The sequence below is a fragment of the Hyperolius riggenbachi genome, chromosome 8 (assembly GCF_040937935.1).
Source record: "Hyperolius riggenbachi isolate aHypRig1 chromosome 8, aHypRig1.pri, whole genome shotgun sequence".
Taxonomy (NCBI): domain Eukaryota; kingdom Metazoa; phylum Chordata; class Amphibia; order Anura; family Hyperoliidae; genus Hyperolius; species Hyperolius riggenbachi.
The window spans coordinates 247,242,435-247,259,845 of NC_090653.1; the positions used below are offsets into that span (position 1 = coordinate 247,242,435).

General features: G+C 44.6%; 1 protein-coding gene across 4 annotated transcripts in view; it reads right to left on the reverse strand.

The window, feature by feature from the left end:
- Positions 1–17,411, reverse strand: part of SPTAN1 (spectrin alpha, non-erythrocytic 1) — a 115,009-nt gene that overhangs the window by 65,738 nt on the left and 31,860 nt on the right. For all 4 annotated transcript variants that reach the window (XM_068248529.1, XM_068248528.1, XM_068248527.1 and 1 more), the window contains exons 3-4: positions 5,241–5,480; positions 3,923–4,048 (exon numbers count right to left, since the gene is read on the reverse strand). In XM_068248529.1, coding sequence (XP_068104630.1) covers positions 3,923–4,048; positions 5,241–5,480 — 366 coding nt within the window. The remainder of the gene's footprint in view (positions 1–3,922; positions 4,049–5,240; positions 5,481–17,411) is intronic.

The following is a 17,411-nucleotide window of genomic DNA, read 5'->3' on the forward strand; positions in this document are numbered from 1 at the left end:
CCTTCTCAGCCTTGTGTGACACTGAACTACCCTCAGCCAATCAGTGAGGAGCAGGAATGTGGGAGGGGAGCTAACAAGTTTCCCTCCCCTTGGCAATGTAACTGTCGGGCATAAAATCAAAAATCAGTTCTTTAGTTTTATCTGGTAAACAAGTAATAAGGATGCTAACCAGGCAATCCAAAAGTTAAAATCTCTATTACATTTCTTGTTGATAAATGATCATTCCCCAGTTTACCCGACTTATTTGGTACACACAAAATTTGGTACACAAAAAGGAAGTTGCAGGGCATGCTGGGTTGTCTTTTTTTGCTTCACTACTTCCCCTCAGACTTAACTAATGCAGCCTTTCCCCCTCTCACACCTCTGTTCCTCTCTGATTGGCCAATATTTCTCATGCTGAGACAATGCACTTTCTATAGTGAAGTGCAGGCAAATCAGGCAGAGGAGAGTGAGGGAGGAAATGACATCATGATTGGCATCAAAATAGCCACACTTAAAATGGGAAATGCTAAGAAGGATTTTCTCTTATTTAACGGTATAAAAATCACTGTAATCAAAACGTGGACAGTGCAATACATGTTATGTAAGTAGAGAAAGTATTTATCTACTTATATATGTGATTTTTTTTTTCTGAGATAGTATGGCTGACAGCTCCTCATTAATAAAAACCTCTGAGGGTGACGATGGTACAGAAAGTACTACTGGAATCACTCTGAATTTCTATACCATATGGTTAGAAAACACAAAAGTCAGCTGTCACTACAAGACCACATTTTCACAAATGGTTTGAGTCATGTAGGGCGTTGCCCAAGCTACATAGTAACGCATTTCAACAGATGCAACTTGTGTTAATGGTTCTGGGCTCATGCAAGGGAAATTACCTCACCCAGCATGTATCCAAGAACTACATATTGTCACTATGCTGATTTCACAATGGAAGCTAGCTGAACTTCAAGCATATGGAAATAATTTTTAAAAATAAATAAATAAATGTATAAATAAATAAAGAAAGCACATTTAAATCATTTGGATTTTCCTAGTCACCATAAAATGTATTCCTATATGCAGTAAAGTACCCAAATACAAGCAACAGTAATCTCCTGAAGTGCTGCAGCTGATAAAAGAGAGGGCTACAGTGCTACAAATCTTAAAGTGAACCTAACCTGAGAATGATATGGATTTTTCCTTTTAAAAGAATACCAGTTGCCTGACTCTCCTGCTGATCCTGTGTCTCTTAGGGCTCGTTCCCACTATCGCGAATCCGCATGCGTCCAATGCATGCGGATTCGCACATGTAATGCAAGTGGATGGGCCTGTTTCCACTGTAGCGTTGTTGAGGTGCGTTTTTTTCAGCGGTAAAAAAACGCACAAAAGAGCCAACGAATTTGCCTGCGAGTGGAATGCATGCGAATCGCCGCTAATGTATTTAATAGTAAAAACACATGCGTTTGTTACATGCGTTTTTACCCGCGATTTCGCGTGCGATTTCGCACCTTTTTCAATTTTATTTTGCCCTGGCAGTGTCATGGTTAATTTCGCATGGCACCCTGCCATGCGAAATCGCACGCGAAATCGCGGGTAAAAACGCATGTGGAAACGCATCCGCATGCGTTTTTACAAGCGTCGGAATGCCGGCGAAATCGCGTCGCAACAGTGGAAACAAGCCCTAATACATTTAGCCACAGCCCCTCAACAAGCATGCAGATCAGGTACGCTGACTGAATTAACTGCATGCTTGTTTCAGGTGTGACATTCAGCCACTACAGCAGCCAAAGAGATCAGCAGGACTGACAAGCAACTGGTATTGTTTAAAAGGAAACATCCATACCTCTCAGTTAACTAAGCCATGTATGCGCTGTGAATAAAGGGACTGTTCACCTGTGATCAATGTACAGATGTAGGCGCTCATTGTTCAGCCTAACAGATTCCTGTGGCGCTACGATTGGCCTGAGGAAGTGGGTTTAGACCCCTGAAACACATTGCCAGTGCATAACAGATTTTATTGCTATATGAAGTGGTCATTGAGGTAAGCCACCTCTTATTTTTGTAATTTTTTTAGCTTTTTTTAACTTTATTTTATATACCTCTGGGTGCCTCTTACCCCCTGTTGTGCTTTTCACCCTCCTTTGGTGGGGTGCTATTGGTCCTGTGGCTCTGCTACATCTGGCGCCAGTTGTTTTTCCCAAGAGAGTGACCACATCCAGGTTTCTCTGGACACCCGAGTGGAGTCAGGGTTGTGCATCTCCACCTGTATTAAGTGGTTGCTTGCCCTTCATGCAACCTACCTTTGTGAGTACCTTACTTCTTTACCGTACTTCATACTGCGCTATTTGAGCTCCCAGAGTCTCTGTGCTTTCTTTTTAAGGTGTCAAATCACCCCATCTCTCTTAAAGGGAATCTTAAAGCGGACCCGAGATGAAAAATGAACTATAACAAGTAACTTGTCTACATCTCTTATCTAAAGTTTAGATAGTTTACACAGCAAATCTAGCTGCAAACAGCTTTAATAGAATATGATTATTTCTTCCTGTGATACAATGACAGCGGCCATGTTGTTTGTAAACATTACACAGAGGCAGGCTTATCTGCATCTTGAGCAAAAAAACCTAATTTCCCCCTCCTCCCCTCTGCCTCTGAAATCTCTGTCTAGTAATACCTCCCCCTCCTCCTGCCCAGACTGAGCTCCCATGAGCCTTTGCTACTGTCTGAAAGTGCCTTGGCTCTCTGAAAACCTGTGGGCGTGGCTTGTTTAGTTTATAGGGAATTAGAGTATTAAAACATAAACAAAAAAGTATTTGGCTTGAGGAATGCCCTATAAATAGGAAAGGAAAACAATTATGCAATGAGTAAAAGTTCATCTCGGATCCACTTTAAAGGGAATCTGAAGTGAAAATAACCTTATAATATAATGAATTGTATGTGTAGTACAGCTAAGAAATACAACATTAGTAGCAAAGAAACGAGTCTCATTTGTTTCCAGTACAGGAAGAGTTAAGAAACCTCAATTATTATTGCAAAAGAGCTTCTCTGAGCTCTCCGTCCCAACTTGGGTCAGTGACTGTCCTATTTTCTGAAGCACTTATACATCAAAGAAACAGCGAGAGGCAGCTTAACATAGGGTTTTGCTGCAGGGGAGTTCAAAGGGTCATTAGTTTCATAGTTTAAAATACAGAGTGTGGTTTGTAATTGCAAATATGACAGAATGATGTAATGTAATAAAAACATTAAAAAGCTATATAACCGAAAATAAAAATATGAGACTTTTCTTTGCTACTAAAGTTTTATTAATACAATACTTTGCTCTACTTCATTGTTTCTACATAGCATTGTTATTTAGTGCTTTATATGTCAAAATTAATTGAAGTGCTTCAATAAAATCCTTTTTTGTTAAAAAAAAATGTTCTATTAATTATCCGTATTACACATACAATTCATCAAGTTTTTTTTTGTGTCTGTGTCATTTTAATGTACAGATGTGCTGCTGGGCACACCGCAGCACCTTCTGCCTCATGGAAAGGGGGATGGCCAGGAACAGTCCTGATGCAGCTCCACAATAGTGATTTGGCTGAGAATGTGTAAACAAAGCTGGATGCTAAATAGGTGTCCACTGGCACAAGGGTGACCTTGTACACACACTAGCTAGAGTATCACACTATTCACTACAAAAACTAAAAATATCTCCACGTTCTTACATAAATGAAGTCCGACACCACCTAGTAAATTACAACTATGTAAACAGAAGGGTGAAACGCAAAAGCACTATATTTAGTGTTAATTGGCAGTTAACTGAAATAACCATGTGTTACTTTCTGTGTCAGTCACTCTAGCATCTGGCAGTGCATGCTGGGAGCTGAGTACACCAGGAAGTGTAAATACACAGAGCAGCGAAGATGCTCCAAACACAAATCATTCAAATACGTACTCTGATGGTCTCTGAAGAAAAGTGAGACTCTGAGATCATCAGGTTTCCAGTCTCGTCCAGTTTAACAATGGCTCCAGAATTGGCCTGTACTTCAGCCTCAAAGGCCTGATGCTTCTGCAGCTTTCCCTAGAAGCAGACAGAATGGACATTAGCCTATGCACAAGTAAATACAGGAAATTGCTACTTCCAGAAAAAACAACATCTGAAGTCAGATAAACCAGGTAAACAGTATACTGTATATGTTTAGCCAGATAACCAAATATTTATACTTCTGCACATAAACTACACTCGTATAGGCTGTCATAACATATGCATGGGAGAACTGAGGTCATATTCTGGTTGGCATAAACCACACGGTTTCTTCATGGTGACCCCAACATGAGACTATATGGATCTGCATACTAATCCCTCAACTACTAAGCAGTGGAAAAAAAATCTGTGAAACATACGTGTTGCTACCTTATAACTGTTTGACTCTCAACTTTGAGGTTTCCCCCATCTTTAAAAATAATTGGTCATTAAAAAAAGAAATGCCCCTGGGGGTACTTATCTCGGGAGGGGAAAGTGTCTGGATCCTAATGAGTCTTTTCCCTTCCTTCTGTGCAGAATGGATGCAGCGCTTGGAACCCGGACAGCAACAGACGGCAAGATTTACCTTTGAGATCTAGCGCAGGCGTGGTACACCATCTTAGCCTCAGGCTCTGGAAGAAATAGCCAGTCCTGATCAGGTCCCCTCTATGTCACAGGCGTCTTGCGTCCTCACAGTAGAGCAATCCCGATCGGGCTCTCCTATTTCCCCTGGTGCCGAGGAGGAAGATGGCACTGCCAAGATGGTACTGGATTTTTGGGGGGAGCCAGCGCTGGATTAGGGCTATGCAGGAGGATGGGGAAGCTTCATTAGGATCCAGACGCTTCCCCCTGCCGGGTGTAAGTACCCCACAGGGGCCCTTTTTTTTAATTACAGATTCTCTTTAAATGTATAGGTGTATGGAGTGAGACTCTCAGGGCAGACTCCGAAATGATGTCCGCCAATATCTGCCTATCTAATCTGCACCGACTGGCCACCTGTCTCTGTCCATTTTCAAGTGATATTGGTGACAGGATAAATGTGCCCATACATCCAGCAATGTATGGGCAGATTGATCAAAATAACAGATCTCTCCCTCTCTGATCAAATCTGATTGGAGAAAGATCTGTTGCCTGCCAATACACCGCAGACCAATTCCCGATAGATTTCAGCATGACATTTTACACTTGAGGGGATTCCATAACAGCAGCCACAGCCGAGTCATCCCTGCGGTCTGGTTAGACTCCTCACCTGAAGGTTAGTTGGGTCCTTGTAGTTCTCATCGGATGCGATCTGGAGCTTCTCCTGAATCCATTTCTCAAGCTCATCAGCATCACGTTGGAAGAACTGGAAGCGATAAGAGTCCTCCAACTTCTGGCGTCGGATGGTAGAGAGCTCCTTGAACCGCAAATAACGATCCAGCACCTGCTGTCTCCTCTCCTGGATGTCATCCGCCGTCTCCAACACCTTGACTCCACTGGAATCCATTTTCTGCAGGAGGGAGAACAGGTAAACATTAGTAAGGGTGATAAAAATAGGGAACACCAAGAGCCCCAATAGTGTAATTCGTACTGGACAAGGTGGCAATAAGTTTGTATTGCTAGATACTCACAAGTCAGGGTCACCAGCAGGCAACCACTGTAAAGGCAGGTGGGGAGATTGTCCTGACCCCACTCAGGATTAAGAAGTCGCTCTCTGTAGACAGGAAGAAAGGGTAGCAACCCTCCACCAAGGGTGGACTCAAAATTGTATACAATGAACAGAGGCGCCAAAAGTATAAGATTAGATTAAATGAGCTTAAAAACCAACTTAAATGGCAAAATTGAAGGAGGAAGTGGTGGTCTTACCTCCCTCAAGCAGACACAACAACGACTGCGATTCAGACAGTCAAACACATTTATTAGGAACTCCAAAAAGAAATGCAACGCGTTTCGCAGGTTCAACCCCGCTTCATCAGGCAATATAGGGAGGATTATCAAACAATCTGCACAAGGATTCAAATTAAAAATAAGCGTCTCTGCTTAATTTGAATCCTTGTGCAGATTGTTTGATACTCCTCCCTATATTGCCAGAGAGTCTGAAGCTATTTTAAAAAATAGTTTTTACCTGTTATTGAAACGCTGCATTCCTGCGGCAGAACGAGGTTTTATAACCCCCAAATCCTCGGGGGCAAAAACCGGGGAGTGCTTCCTGGTAGAGGCAGAGCTTAGAGCTGTAGCTCTGCCTCTACTCGCGTCAATCCCCACCTCTCCCTCTCATTCCTTCACTGAGAGGGGTGGGGAGAGGCGGTGATCAGTGGTGGATTGACGCACATGGAAGCAGAGCTACAGCGCTAAGCTCTGCCTCCCCGGGCAGCAGAATCCACGACTTTGAGAGTCGTGGATTTTTGCCCTAGGATTTGGGGGTTATAAAACCCTCGTTCTGACGCGGGAATGCGGCGTTTTAGCACTGATAATCATCCTTAAGCTAAATAACAGGTAAAACTAGTTTTTAAAATGGCTTCAGCAATAGCAGTTGCCTGGCAGCCCTGCTGATCTATTTAGCTGCAGGATCAGCAGGACAGCCAGGCAACTGGTATTGCTTAAAAGGAAATAAATATGGCAGCCTCCATATACCTCTCACCTCAATTGTCCTTTAAAAGATACCTGAACTGAAAGTGATATGGATGCTGCTATATTAATTTTCTTTTTAACAATACCATTTGCCTGGCTGTCCTGCTGATCCTCTGCCTCCAGTACTTTTAGCCATAGACCCTGAATAAGCATATGTAGATCAGGAGTTCATCACTGACAGGACAGAAGGAAAACGTAGAGAAATGCACCCTGTATGTATTTAGAGAGTTTAGCCTGTTTAATTCCCCCTCATTTGTGTCTAATCACAAGTTGTAATTTGATCCTCCCTTGTCACATGACTGCCTATGGCAGATTAGCCCATTTGAAAGCACAGGCTGTAAACAATATGTCTGCTTCCATGAACCAGGATGAACTGTGCACCTTTATTTTAGGATTTTTATCAGCTGTACCAAATACATGTTTTTTGCTTTAGGCCGCTTTCACAGTGGTCCCACGTTAGAGCAGCCTGTAACGCAGCCCAACTCACAGTAACGAAAAATCAATGCAACTCACAGTAACGAAAAATCAATGTGCTGTTCACAGTGCCCACGTTGTGTTACATTGTAACGCTATACGTTGAATGAAAGTGCAGCATGCTGTGCGTTATACTGGGCTTTAGCTGCGTTAGACTACTTGCACATGCTCAGTGACTAGCCATATGGCTAATTAATATTCACTACACTGTGGTGACATAACCTGGACTCAGTGTTGTCTGGATCATGAATGAATCGTTCATTTGATCCAGATCTTTTTTTGTGAGTCAAATCATCTGGATCATCACAATGAACGATTCGGTTCACAGTGGATGTCTGTCTGGAAGAAAGAAGAACATACAGAATGTACAGTGCAGGGAAAGTCCTGTCCTGCTAGTAGTTTCACCCCCAATCTGCTTCCCTAGTAAAACGATTCAAATGATTCGGTTCAAAGATCCGGATCTTTTCAATGATCTGATTCGAATCATCCGAATCCTTGAAAAGATCCGGACTTCCCATCACTATCCTGGCGCGGCCGTTCTATCAGTATAGATAGAACGAAAACAGCGCACCAAGAGCCGCATAACGCAGCTTAATCTGACGTCCAACTTCAACACCACCATGCGTTGCGTTAGGGGCACGGTATGCGATCTTAACGTCCCCTAAAATGCAACGTCTTGGTGTGGAAGAGGCCTAAAGGTTATTATGCTGTTGTGTATCATTTAGAGCAGAGAGGAGTTCTAACCAGTGGCGTAGCTTAGGAGCTGTGGGCCCCTATGCAAGTTTTACATTGGGGCCCCCCAAGCACTCTATATATAACAATTGATACGGCACACAAAAACCTGAAAAAAGGCAACTACTGTGTCAGAGGTGCAAGACGGGGATGGGGAACAGCTTGTTAATGACGCCACTATTCAAAGTATCTGTAGAAGTGATTATTATGAACACAGGTCCAATAGAGAGCTAATACTGAAGTTTAGGGAGGGCCCTATGGGGCCCCTTTGGCCCAAGGGCTCTGATGCGGTTGCAACCTCTGCACCACCTATTGCTACACCCCTGGTTCTCAGTTCATGTCCACTTCAATCCAGTCAGATCTCAGTTGTAAGCAGCCTGCTTGTTTTAGGTGTGTTATCCAAATACTACTGCAACCAAAGAGATCAGCAGGATTGTCAGGCAACTTGATTTGTTTGATGCTGGGAATACACGAGTCGATCCAGCGGCTCGATTAGCCACCGGAACGACTCCCGCCACGTCCCCGCCGCCATCCGGATCGATTCCCACTTGTCCCCGCGGGCGCTTCCTTATCTTCCACTCGATTACCCCGCTATTGTCCACCAGCGGGGATCGAGCAGGGAATCGATCCGGCGGGTCATCGGACCTGTTGGAAATTATCAATCGAGCCATCAGCGGCTCGATTGATAAGGGCGCATCGACCCGTGTATGCCTAGCATAAAAAGGTAAGAAATATGGCAGCCTCCAGATCCCTTTCTGTTCCTCACAGGCGCATTGATTGATGGAGTCATTGCATCTTTCCACTGCACAAAATAATGTTTTTATGAAAAGTAAGGCTTAGCTCCCAACTATCCCTTTTTTGGAGGGACAATCCCTTTTAGGGAACCCAGTTCCTCTGTCCCTCTTTCCTCCTCATTTGTCCCTTTCAGGACTCAAATACAGATCTGAGTAATCTATGCAAATATATGCATTTTTCAACTGAAAATTGTTTAATTGACTCTTTATTCCCAACCTTTATTGATATAGTCTTTATTTTCAAATGTTAATATGAAGGAAAATTATTATTGATTTATAAAGCGCCAACATATTCCGTGGCGCTGTACAACGTAAGAAACAAACATGGGGTACGTAATAATACAAAATGAACAGGATAGAAAGGACTAGTGTGCTCTGAATTATAAAACATTTTTCTTATGAAATATTTATGGAATGTGTGACTAGGGGTGTAACGGGGCGTGGCTGGGGTATTATAAGAGGTGTGGTGGAGCCATGATTAGGGGTGTGGCTTGTGTCCCTCTTTCTTATCTCAAAAAGTTGGGAGATATAAATGACCTCTGCAATTTAGTTGCTAAAGGAACAATCTCTGCTCTTCCCCAGCATTCATAGACCACCTCCCATCCCCTTACCAGGCTTATGAAATGCTACAGCCTATTTTTGGCTCCTCTCCCAGCAGTGTCTTCAAGACAACTGCAGGGACTTGAAGCAGCAGTGTAAAGTACAATGAGGGAGTCATATGCTCCAGTGACATTCCACTACAAGCCTGCCACACCCATAGCAGCCTTTCCTCCTCCTCCCCCCTCCTGTGTCAGCACTGTGTGAGCAGAGAGCCCTTTCCTGCTCTCATTTTTCATCCATGCCAGATAGATCTGGCCCTCAGCCAGCCACATTCCAGCACAGTTATCACATGGAGAGAGAGAGAAAGAGCCAGACGGCAGCTGATCGGATCAATGGCACAACTCAGGCCAAGCTGTGATGTAACTTATAGTGCAATATTCTGCTCCTTGTCTAGTTACCCACTATGTAAGGTTGTTCCTTCTCTCTGAATTGTTATACACACTACTTCTTTAAAAGTGCATTGAACAAGTAACAGAAATAAAAAAAAATGCTTTGGACAGCTTTGCTTTCTGTCCTGTGGTGGCTGGATAGTGTAGTGGTTAAAGAGGAGCTGCCAGCCATACTATCTCAGAACCCCCCCACACATGTACCATATAAGTAGATAAATACTTGCTCTACTTGCATAACATACTGTATGTATTGCACTGTTCACGTTTTGATTTTAGTAATTCTTCTACAGTAAAAAAAAGAGAAAATCCTTCTCAGAATTTCCTATTTCAGCTGTGGCTATTTTGAAGCCAATCTGGATGCAATTTCCTCCTCTGCCTGATTTGCCCGTCCTTCACTGTAGAAAGTGCATTGTCTTAGCATGAGAAATATTGGCCAATCAGAGAGGAACAAAGGTGTGGGAGGGGAAAACAGGAGGGAAAGAGGCTTGAGCCAATCAGGCTGCATTAGTTAAGTCTGATGGGAAGTAGAGAAGCAAAAAAAGGACAACCCAGCATGCCCTGCAACTTCCTTTTTGTGTACCAAATAAGAGTCAGGAAAACTGGGGAATGATCATTTATCAACAAGAAAAGTAATAGAGATTTTAACTTTTGGATTGCCTGGTTAGCATCCATATTACTTGTTTACCAGATACAAATAAATAATTGATTTTATGTCCAACAGTAAGGGCCAGTGCACACCAAAAACCTCTAGCAGATCTGCAAAACGCTAGAGGTTTTTGAAGCAGATTTTCAGAGCAATTCTAGGCATGTTTAATGAGGTTTTCTAAACATGCCTAGCGGTTTTTGGAGCGTTTTTGTTTTACAAATATTGTTACTGTAAAGCTGTTACTGAACAGCTACTGTAACAAAAACGCCTGGAAAACCGCTCAGTTCTAGCGTTTTTTCAGAGTGGTTTTCCACTTTCCTATACTTTAACATTGAGGCAGAAATGCCTCAGAAATCTAAAACATGCTGCAGCCCCAGAGTTTGCGTTTGTGGAAAAAATGACCGGCTCTGGTGTGCACCACCCCATTCACTTTCATTAGCCAAGCGGTTTTCCCCCTGCAAGCGTTTTAAAAAATGCTCCAGAACCGCTCTGGTGTGCACCAGCCCTCTCACAGTAAGGCCTCTGACACAGGAGACCAGGTCTGCATCTCGGCTCTTCCTGTTCAATAAGCCAGCCCCTATTCAGTGAGGAGATCTTAGACAAGACTCTACTGTTCCTGCCTATACAATGCGTCTAATTGGCTGCAGTTCTGGTGCTTTGAGTCCGCCTGGAGAAAAGCGCAATATAAATGTGTCTTGTCTGATGAGATGTGTGGTGAGAATTGGGGACGAGATCACATGCAGTTACCTATTGTATGAAGGCAAACAATACTGTACTGTGCATAGGTTTTTACTAATGCTTTCCATTAAGCCCACTAGGTAGAACCCTGGTGGTTCTGAATCTCAACAGGTTTGCAGCTTTCCTCTGAAAACTCATGTTTCCTCTGAAAACAGCATGGTGGCAGATAGTCGTGTGTCGGCGAGAAGAAACTATTTAAATAACACCGACCGTGATGCCTGCCCCAAGTCCTGGATAGTGTAGAAAGGGGCTGTAAACTTTTGAGGCATTTATACTGATGTCTGGACTTTCACAGTGATTTTGCCTCATTACCTGTCCTTATGACTTCCATGAAGCTCTCTGGCATTAATATGAAAGGGTTGGTTGTGGAGACAAAAATGACGGAAAAGGATAAAAATCAGACTGGAATGCCAAGTCTACCATTCCTGGAGTGATTTCCAGCTTCTGCTCTAAACAGGAACTTAAGGAAACGCTCCGATCCGTACACAGGACATCAATATGCAAAAAGTTCCTCCTTTTCAAGTGGACCAAAGTTTAAATAAAGAAGTTTTCTGCATTTTACACTAGCAAATGTTTTAATGGATTAGACTTCCAAAAGCATAAAATCTAAGGCCTTGTTCAGCTCATGCAGCAGATGGCTGTGCGATTGGAACGCAACGCGTACGATCGCACGCAATCTGCGCTACAGATCCCATTCACTCCAGTGAATGAGATCTGCGCTGCGATTCCCAAAAATTATAGCGTATCGCACTGCAGTGCATATGATGGGAACGGCAGAAGGGCTGTCCATGCCCTTTTACCGTTCTTGCGTGTCGCACACTATGCGCGCTGCCAAAATGCGCACGACAGCACGTATAGCCTGAAAGAGCCCTAATACAAATCATTAAAACTGTGGCCACACTTGTTATTGGTGGGGATTCGATGTGGCCACACTTCTTGGAAGAAGGGCCCCAAGCACTTAGGTCACTACTGGAAAGGGGGGGGGGGGGGGGATGAGATCTCAATAAAACTTATAAAAGATGGTAAAACAATTGCGGCTTCCCAACGGACTGCCAACCAGGGAGATGCCGATCTTCTTGGCTGTGTGCGCATAGATTGTGAACGCAAACAGGGACATATGGGACATGTTGTATGGAGACAGTTATGTAACCGGCAAGTTCTATGTGCAGTAAACTAATGGCAAAATCCCATCAAAGTAATTATTTAAGCCCAGTTCCAACTCCCCCGATTCACCCTTCTAATGTAAAATTCTAGTTCTGATCTTTTATTAACGACCCACCACCAGTGCACAGAGGAGAATGTGGATGGAGGAGGATGTTCTGCTTCCTCACTGAAGTTCTGTAACGAGGAGATTCTGAGAGGAGGCAGCATTTGCCAGTTACATGGACCCCCTGGCTCTCACCATCTAATCAAATATACTGGAGGTGTTCCTACAGAAGGTGCAATCAGAAGCTATACAATACTGATCTTATAATATGTTGGCGCTTTATAAATACAATAATACAATAATATCCTTCACAGTATTATTCCAAGAGCACAATCCGTGGCCACGTTAAAAGACTCCACTGGCTGAACCATCTGATTGGCTGACCCAGTTTTCACATGGCCAATGAGCAACGTTATGGAACAGATATCTAGGTCCCATGGAAATGCTGTAGTACCTAAAGTACTCAGAGTTTCTTTCTTTACATAGATTTCCCATAAACCCATGCACCCAAACCAGGAACCAATGTCAGCTGCTCATTGGTTCCTGGTTTGGGTGCATGGGTTTATGGGAAATCTATGTAAAGAAAGATACTCTGAGTACTTGTTTCCTTATGGCTCAGTTCACATTATATGCGGTTTAACTGAAAGCCTTTTCGCAGTGCACTGCTATGGAACAACTGATCAGCTAAAATACATCAGTTTTTCAGCGTAGGGCGTGATAGTGGCCTTGTATATTCATACTGAACTTTGGTCCATGCTTGCTTTTTCACGTGCCCTATACTTCCTCCCTGCCGCTCTCACCAGCAACCTCCATCTGCCTGGGTGAGATGCAGGGGCCACAGGATAGCATGGCAGGCTGCCATCGGCTGCTCTGCCGCTCGCCGCGAGGGACCGACCACAGGGGAGCACACTGGCTCGCAAGCACACGGACCATCCGCTAGGACCTGTGAGGAGGGATGTGCGCTGACATCACCGGCCCGGCCTACGCATTCCAGCGGGCTGTTGAGGGGGGCCATTGCACCGCTGTTGCCGGGAGACCAGGACGGCGTTGGGATCAGCTGTTCGGGGCCCACGTGCTTGGAGAGGCAGCACGGAGATCCTCTGATCTGCCGCCGCTGCTTCCTCCAGATCATCGGCGTCACCACCTGCGCAGCTCGTCATCCAGGACGGCTCCCAGTGGAGGGGCCCCCGCCGTGTTGTTGGAGGCTGCCGCAGCAGAGGCCCAGGACATCGCACGGAGGAGTCCACAGCTGTCCCCCTGCCACCGCTCACAGAGGCCTGCGTTATGGAGACCCGGACGCCGCATACAGGAAACCCACAGCTGCTCCCCACCACTGTTCCCACGCCGCTCACAGTCCAGCACAGAGGAGGGTCACAGCTGATCCTCCGCTGCTGCTCCCAGCCTCTCACTGCACGTGGGACATGCCATGGCAGGCCTCATCCACCATGGCCGGAGGATCCTTTTGTCCACATGGCAGCCCTGGATCCTCATGGGCCCTGGGGGGGGGGGGGGGTTGGTTCTTTCTCCACTGGTCCTGGCTCTATGTGCTTCAGCTGCCAGGGGCATGGGGTCCCCTCTGCCTGCAGCCACTATCTGGGCGGATTTTTGGCCCATTCTCCATCTTGGGATCCCTGCCACTGCCGCTGCCTCGGGAGATCCTTGCACATCAAGTGGACTGATTGTCGGACCCAGGGGTGTTTTTTTTTTTTTTTGTCTGCAGCCCCAAACGGACTTTGCCTCTGTCTCTCTCTTCTTGCCTTGGTGCTTCTCTTTGTCTCATACAGCATCTTCTGTGCAATTTTGTTTCCCCGGTTTAAATATAAGCATTGTATGACAAGATGTGAAAATATCAACTAGGAGAAACCCAGGGGAGAAGACATTGCATATGGGCCTGTGATCTTAGGTGGGCAAATTTTGCCCTCCAAAGGCATCAATGGAAGTCATAGCTTTCAATGTGAACATGTCTGTGAAAATAGCAGTTACAAGTTTTATGAACCAAAATGGAATCCAGGGCCAAAAACTTTATTCCACAGTAAATCGTTATTGGATAATGGTCATCTGCCTATGGAAAAAGCAAAAGCCACATTTGACTGGAGTAACCCTTTAAAGTTTACCTGAGATGGGGCCACAGCATAAAAACATACATACCTGGGACTTCCTCCAGCCCCCTCCGGCCTGATCACCCCCACGCTCCCAGCTCTCTTCTGGCTCCCAGTTCGCCAGCAACTTGCCCCTTAAAATCTGCCAGTTGGCGCAGGCGAAGTCCGGCCAGGCGTGAATGCAGCGGGAGCGCGCATGCACAGGTGGCCTTGGACCGGAGGACTTTACATGCGAACAGGGAGTCAGAAGAAGACGGCGTGGGAGCGATCAGGCCAGAGGGAACTGGAGGTAACCCCAGGTATGTATGTTTTATGCTGTGGTCCCATCTCAGGTCCCTTTAATGTGACACTGAAGCAAAAAAAGAAAAAAAACAAAAACGTATGATATAATGACTTGTATGTGTAGTACGGATCATTAATAGAACATTAGTAGCAAAGAAGAGAGTCATATTTTTATTTTCAGTTATATAGCTTTTTGTTTTTATAACATTGCATCATTCTCAAATATTTGCAGTTTACAAACTACACTCTGTATTTTAAACTATGAAACAAGCAGAGCTAATGACCCTTTGAACTTCCCTGCAGCAAAACCTTATCTGAAGTTGTCTTTAACTGTTTCTTTGATGTATAGGTAATTGCTTCAGAAAACAGGACTGTCTTCCACCCAAGTGGAGGGAGAGGTCAGTGAAGCTCTTTTGCATAGATAACAACTGATGTTTCTTAACTCTTCCTTTACTGGAAACAATATGAGACTCCTATCTGTGCTACTAATGTTCTATTTCTTAGCTATACTACACATACAAATCATCATAAGTTTATTTTCACATTCCCTTTTCACAATCAGTGGTGTACCCGGTTATTTGGCCAATACAAAGAACAGTCTCAGATCAGAGGCTCGTTCTGTTATTCCTGGAGATGAACGAATTTCTAGATGAAATCTTCCTCCTTTACTAACAGGTCTGCAGCAAAGCTCATTACCCAGAATCCTTCCATCATGTCAGAGGCCTCATCTGGCTGCACAGTTCTCAGGCCCCACCCTGTGAAATGGCACAGACACTGCACGGGGCCCCATCCTCCAGCAGTACAGCTTCCTGTACATTGTCTCCCAAGCCTGGAATGTGGAGGAAGGGTGTTCTCTGGCCTTTATAGTATAAACAAATCCTCATCCAGGATTTCATTACACCTCTACACATAGCTGTGTAATGCAAAATCACCAAGTGGTGCTAACTGGCTTTTATATGTGTCCTTCATGAAACCATAGGGCCGGTTACATGATTGAAAATCTAAAGATTGACCATAAGAACCCTTTTCCACTAGCAGTCGCAATCACAAACGCCAGCGATTGCGCTTTTTAATTCATTTTGTTATGCGATTGCAATTTTTCATTTGCATTGCATTATCCCTCTTAAAATCGCTCCAGAAAGCGATTGAGATTTGCAAATCCAATCACTATAGTGGAAAATACTTCTCATGATTTCTATGATGAAGTAGCAACCCTAGCAATTTAAAAATCACTGGCGATTTGCGATTTTGCGGTAGTGGAAAAAGGCCCTAAGAATGGTCACAAATAGAGTTCAAACTAAAGGCCATACACTGGTCAATTTTTTCATCGTTATCTGCTAAATATTAATGCCGCAAATTATTCCTGATCGACTTTTGGCCAAAATCGATTCAATCGTTCGCAGCAGGTGAAGGAATTCACGAGATGAGCAGCGGCTGGGGATAGTGTAGCTAACAGCAGTCAATTTCACAATGTCAGGTTCATTCAGTGAAGCGTACAATCACCTGTCTGCTGGTGCTTTCTCCCGTGTCTTCTCTGCACCTCTGTCACTTCTCCTGTGTCACATCACAAACACTAGAGGCCTCTAACGATCCTATAAGGTACGTGCCATTGTGCCTGTAGTTGTGGTCACGGGATACAAGCATCCCTGGAAAGAAGACACAGGGAGAAAGCGCTGGTGGAGAGGCGAGTGTATTCATTGCACCACTGGTCTGGCCAGACTGCACCTGCATCAACAGGCCCCGACTGGACGACATACAGACGGTGAGGGAGCGATCAGCCTGGAGGAGGCTGGAGGAAGCCCCGTGTATGTATAAAGTTTCTGTCCTTCGCCATCTCAAGTACACTTTAAACCTGAAAGCTGACAGTTGATACATTTTTCCTCATTGTTTCTAACTTATTTTGCACCCCCCTAGATAAATCAGCTGCATGGCTTTGGTTTATCATTAGGGGGCGTTAGGAAGAGGATGCTGGGATATGGGAAAGCTGTTGGCTTTACAGTGCTTGGGCTTGATCAGCCAACAGTACTGTTTCTATCTGAACTCTTGTATTCCTGGCATGAATTTTATTCATTGGTGTAGTGGCTCAGAGTACTGCAATGCAGAAACCAACTCCCAGGCTTATAGAAGATACAGGAGATGAAGCAACAATCTGTTTTTCGGAGCTCTGTGGTACTGCCAGCCATGCTGGTATCAACTAAATAAAAAGGTCATCTGTGGTAGTCAGCAGACTAGCCCATTGTTCTAGAAGGGCTGAGGCAGAACTAATAGACTGAGCTCTCCTGCGGCAGATCAGCTGACGTCACTGTCTGTTCGCTGCCAGAAAACTAGGCTCGGGGTCCGCTCTGCAGGCCCTCAACAGCTAGTCTACTGCAGACAGCTGCAGCCTGAATCTTAACATCCTCACTGCAGGATTTCAGTGATGTCCAAATCCTGCCCAAAACCTCCCACATACCACATCTACAGCATCCTAGCAACATCAAAACTGCCTCTCCTGTATCCTTTTACAGGACTGGCTGAACTGCGTATATGGTACTCTGTCCAGCCTCCTATCTGCAGACCATAAAGTGCTTTGTAGGTGCAATTTACTGCTGCTGACTGGCATTGGTCATTACTACACACGCTTGACATGTGGTGCAATTACCAGGCAGCGAAAACATTACATACGTTGCATACAAAATATGCATAATCCTGTATCAACTCGAAAATTAAACATCCCTATTGAGGAGGACACAGATGTCGTTCGCAGGAAGTAGATGTTAGGCAATTATAGAACCACATGTTGGGCACAGGAAACTAGTCTGACAATAGTGGACTGAAGCTTGTACAGAGAGGTGCACAGCTAACAAAGA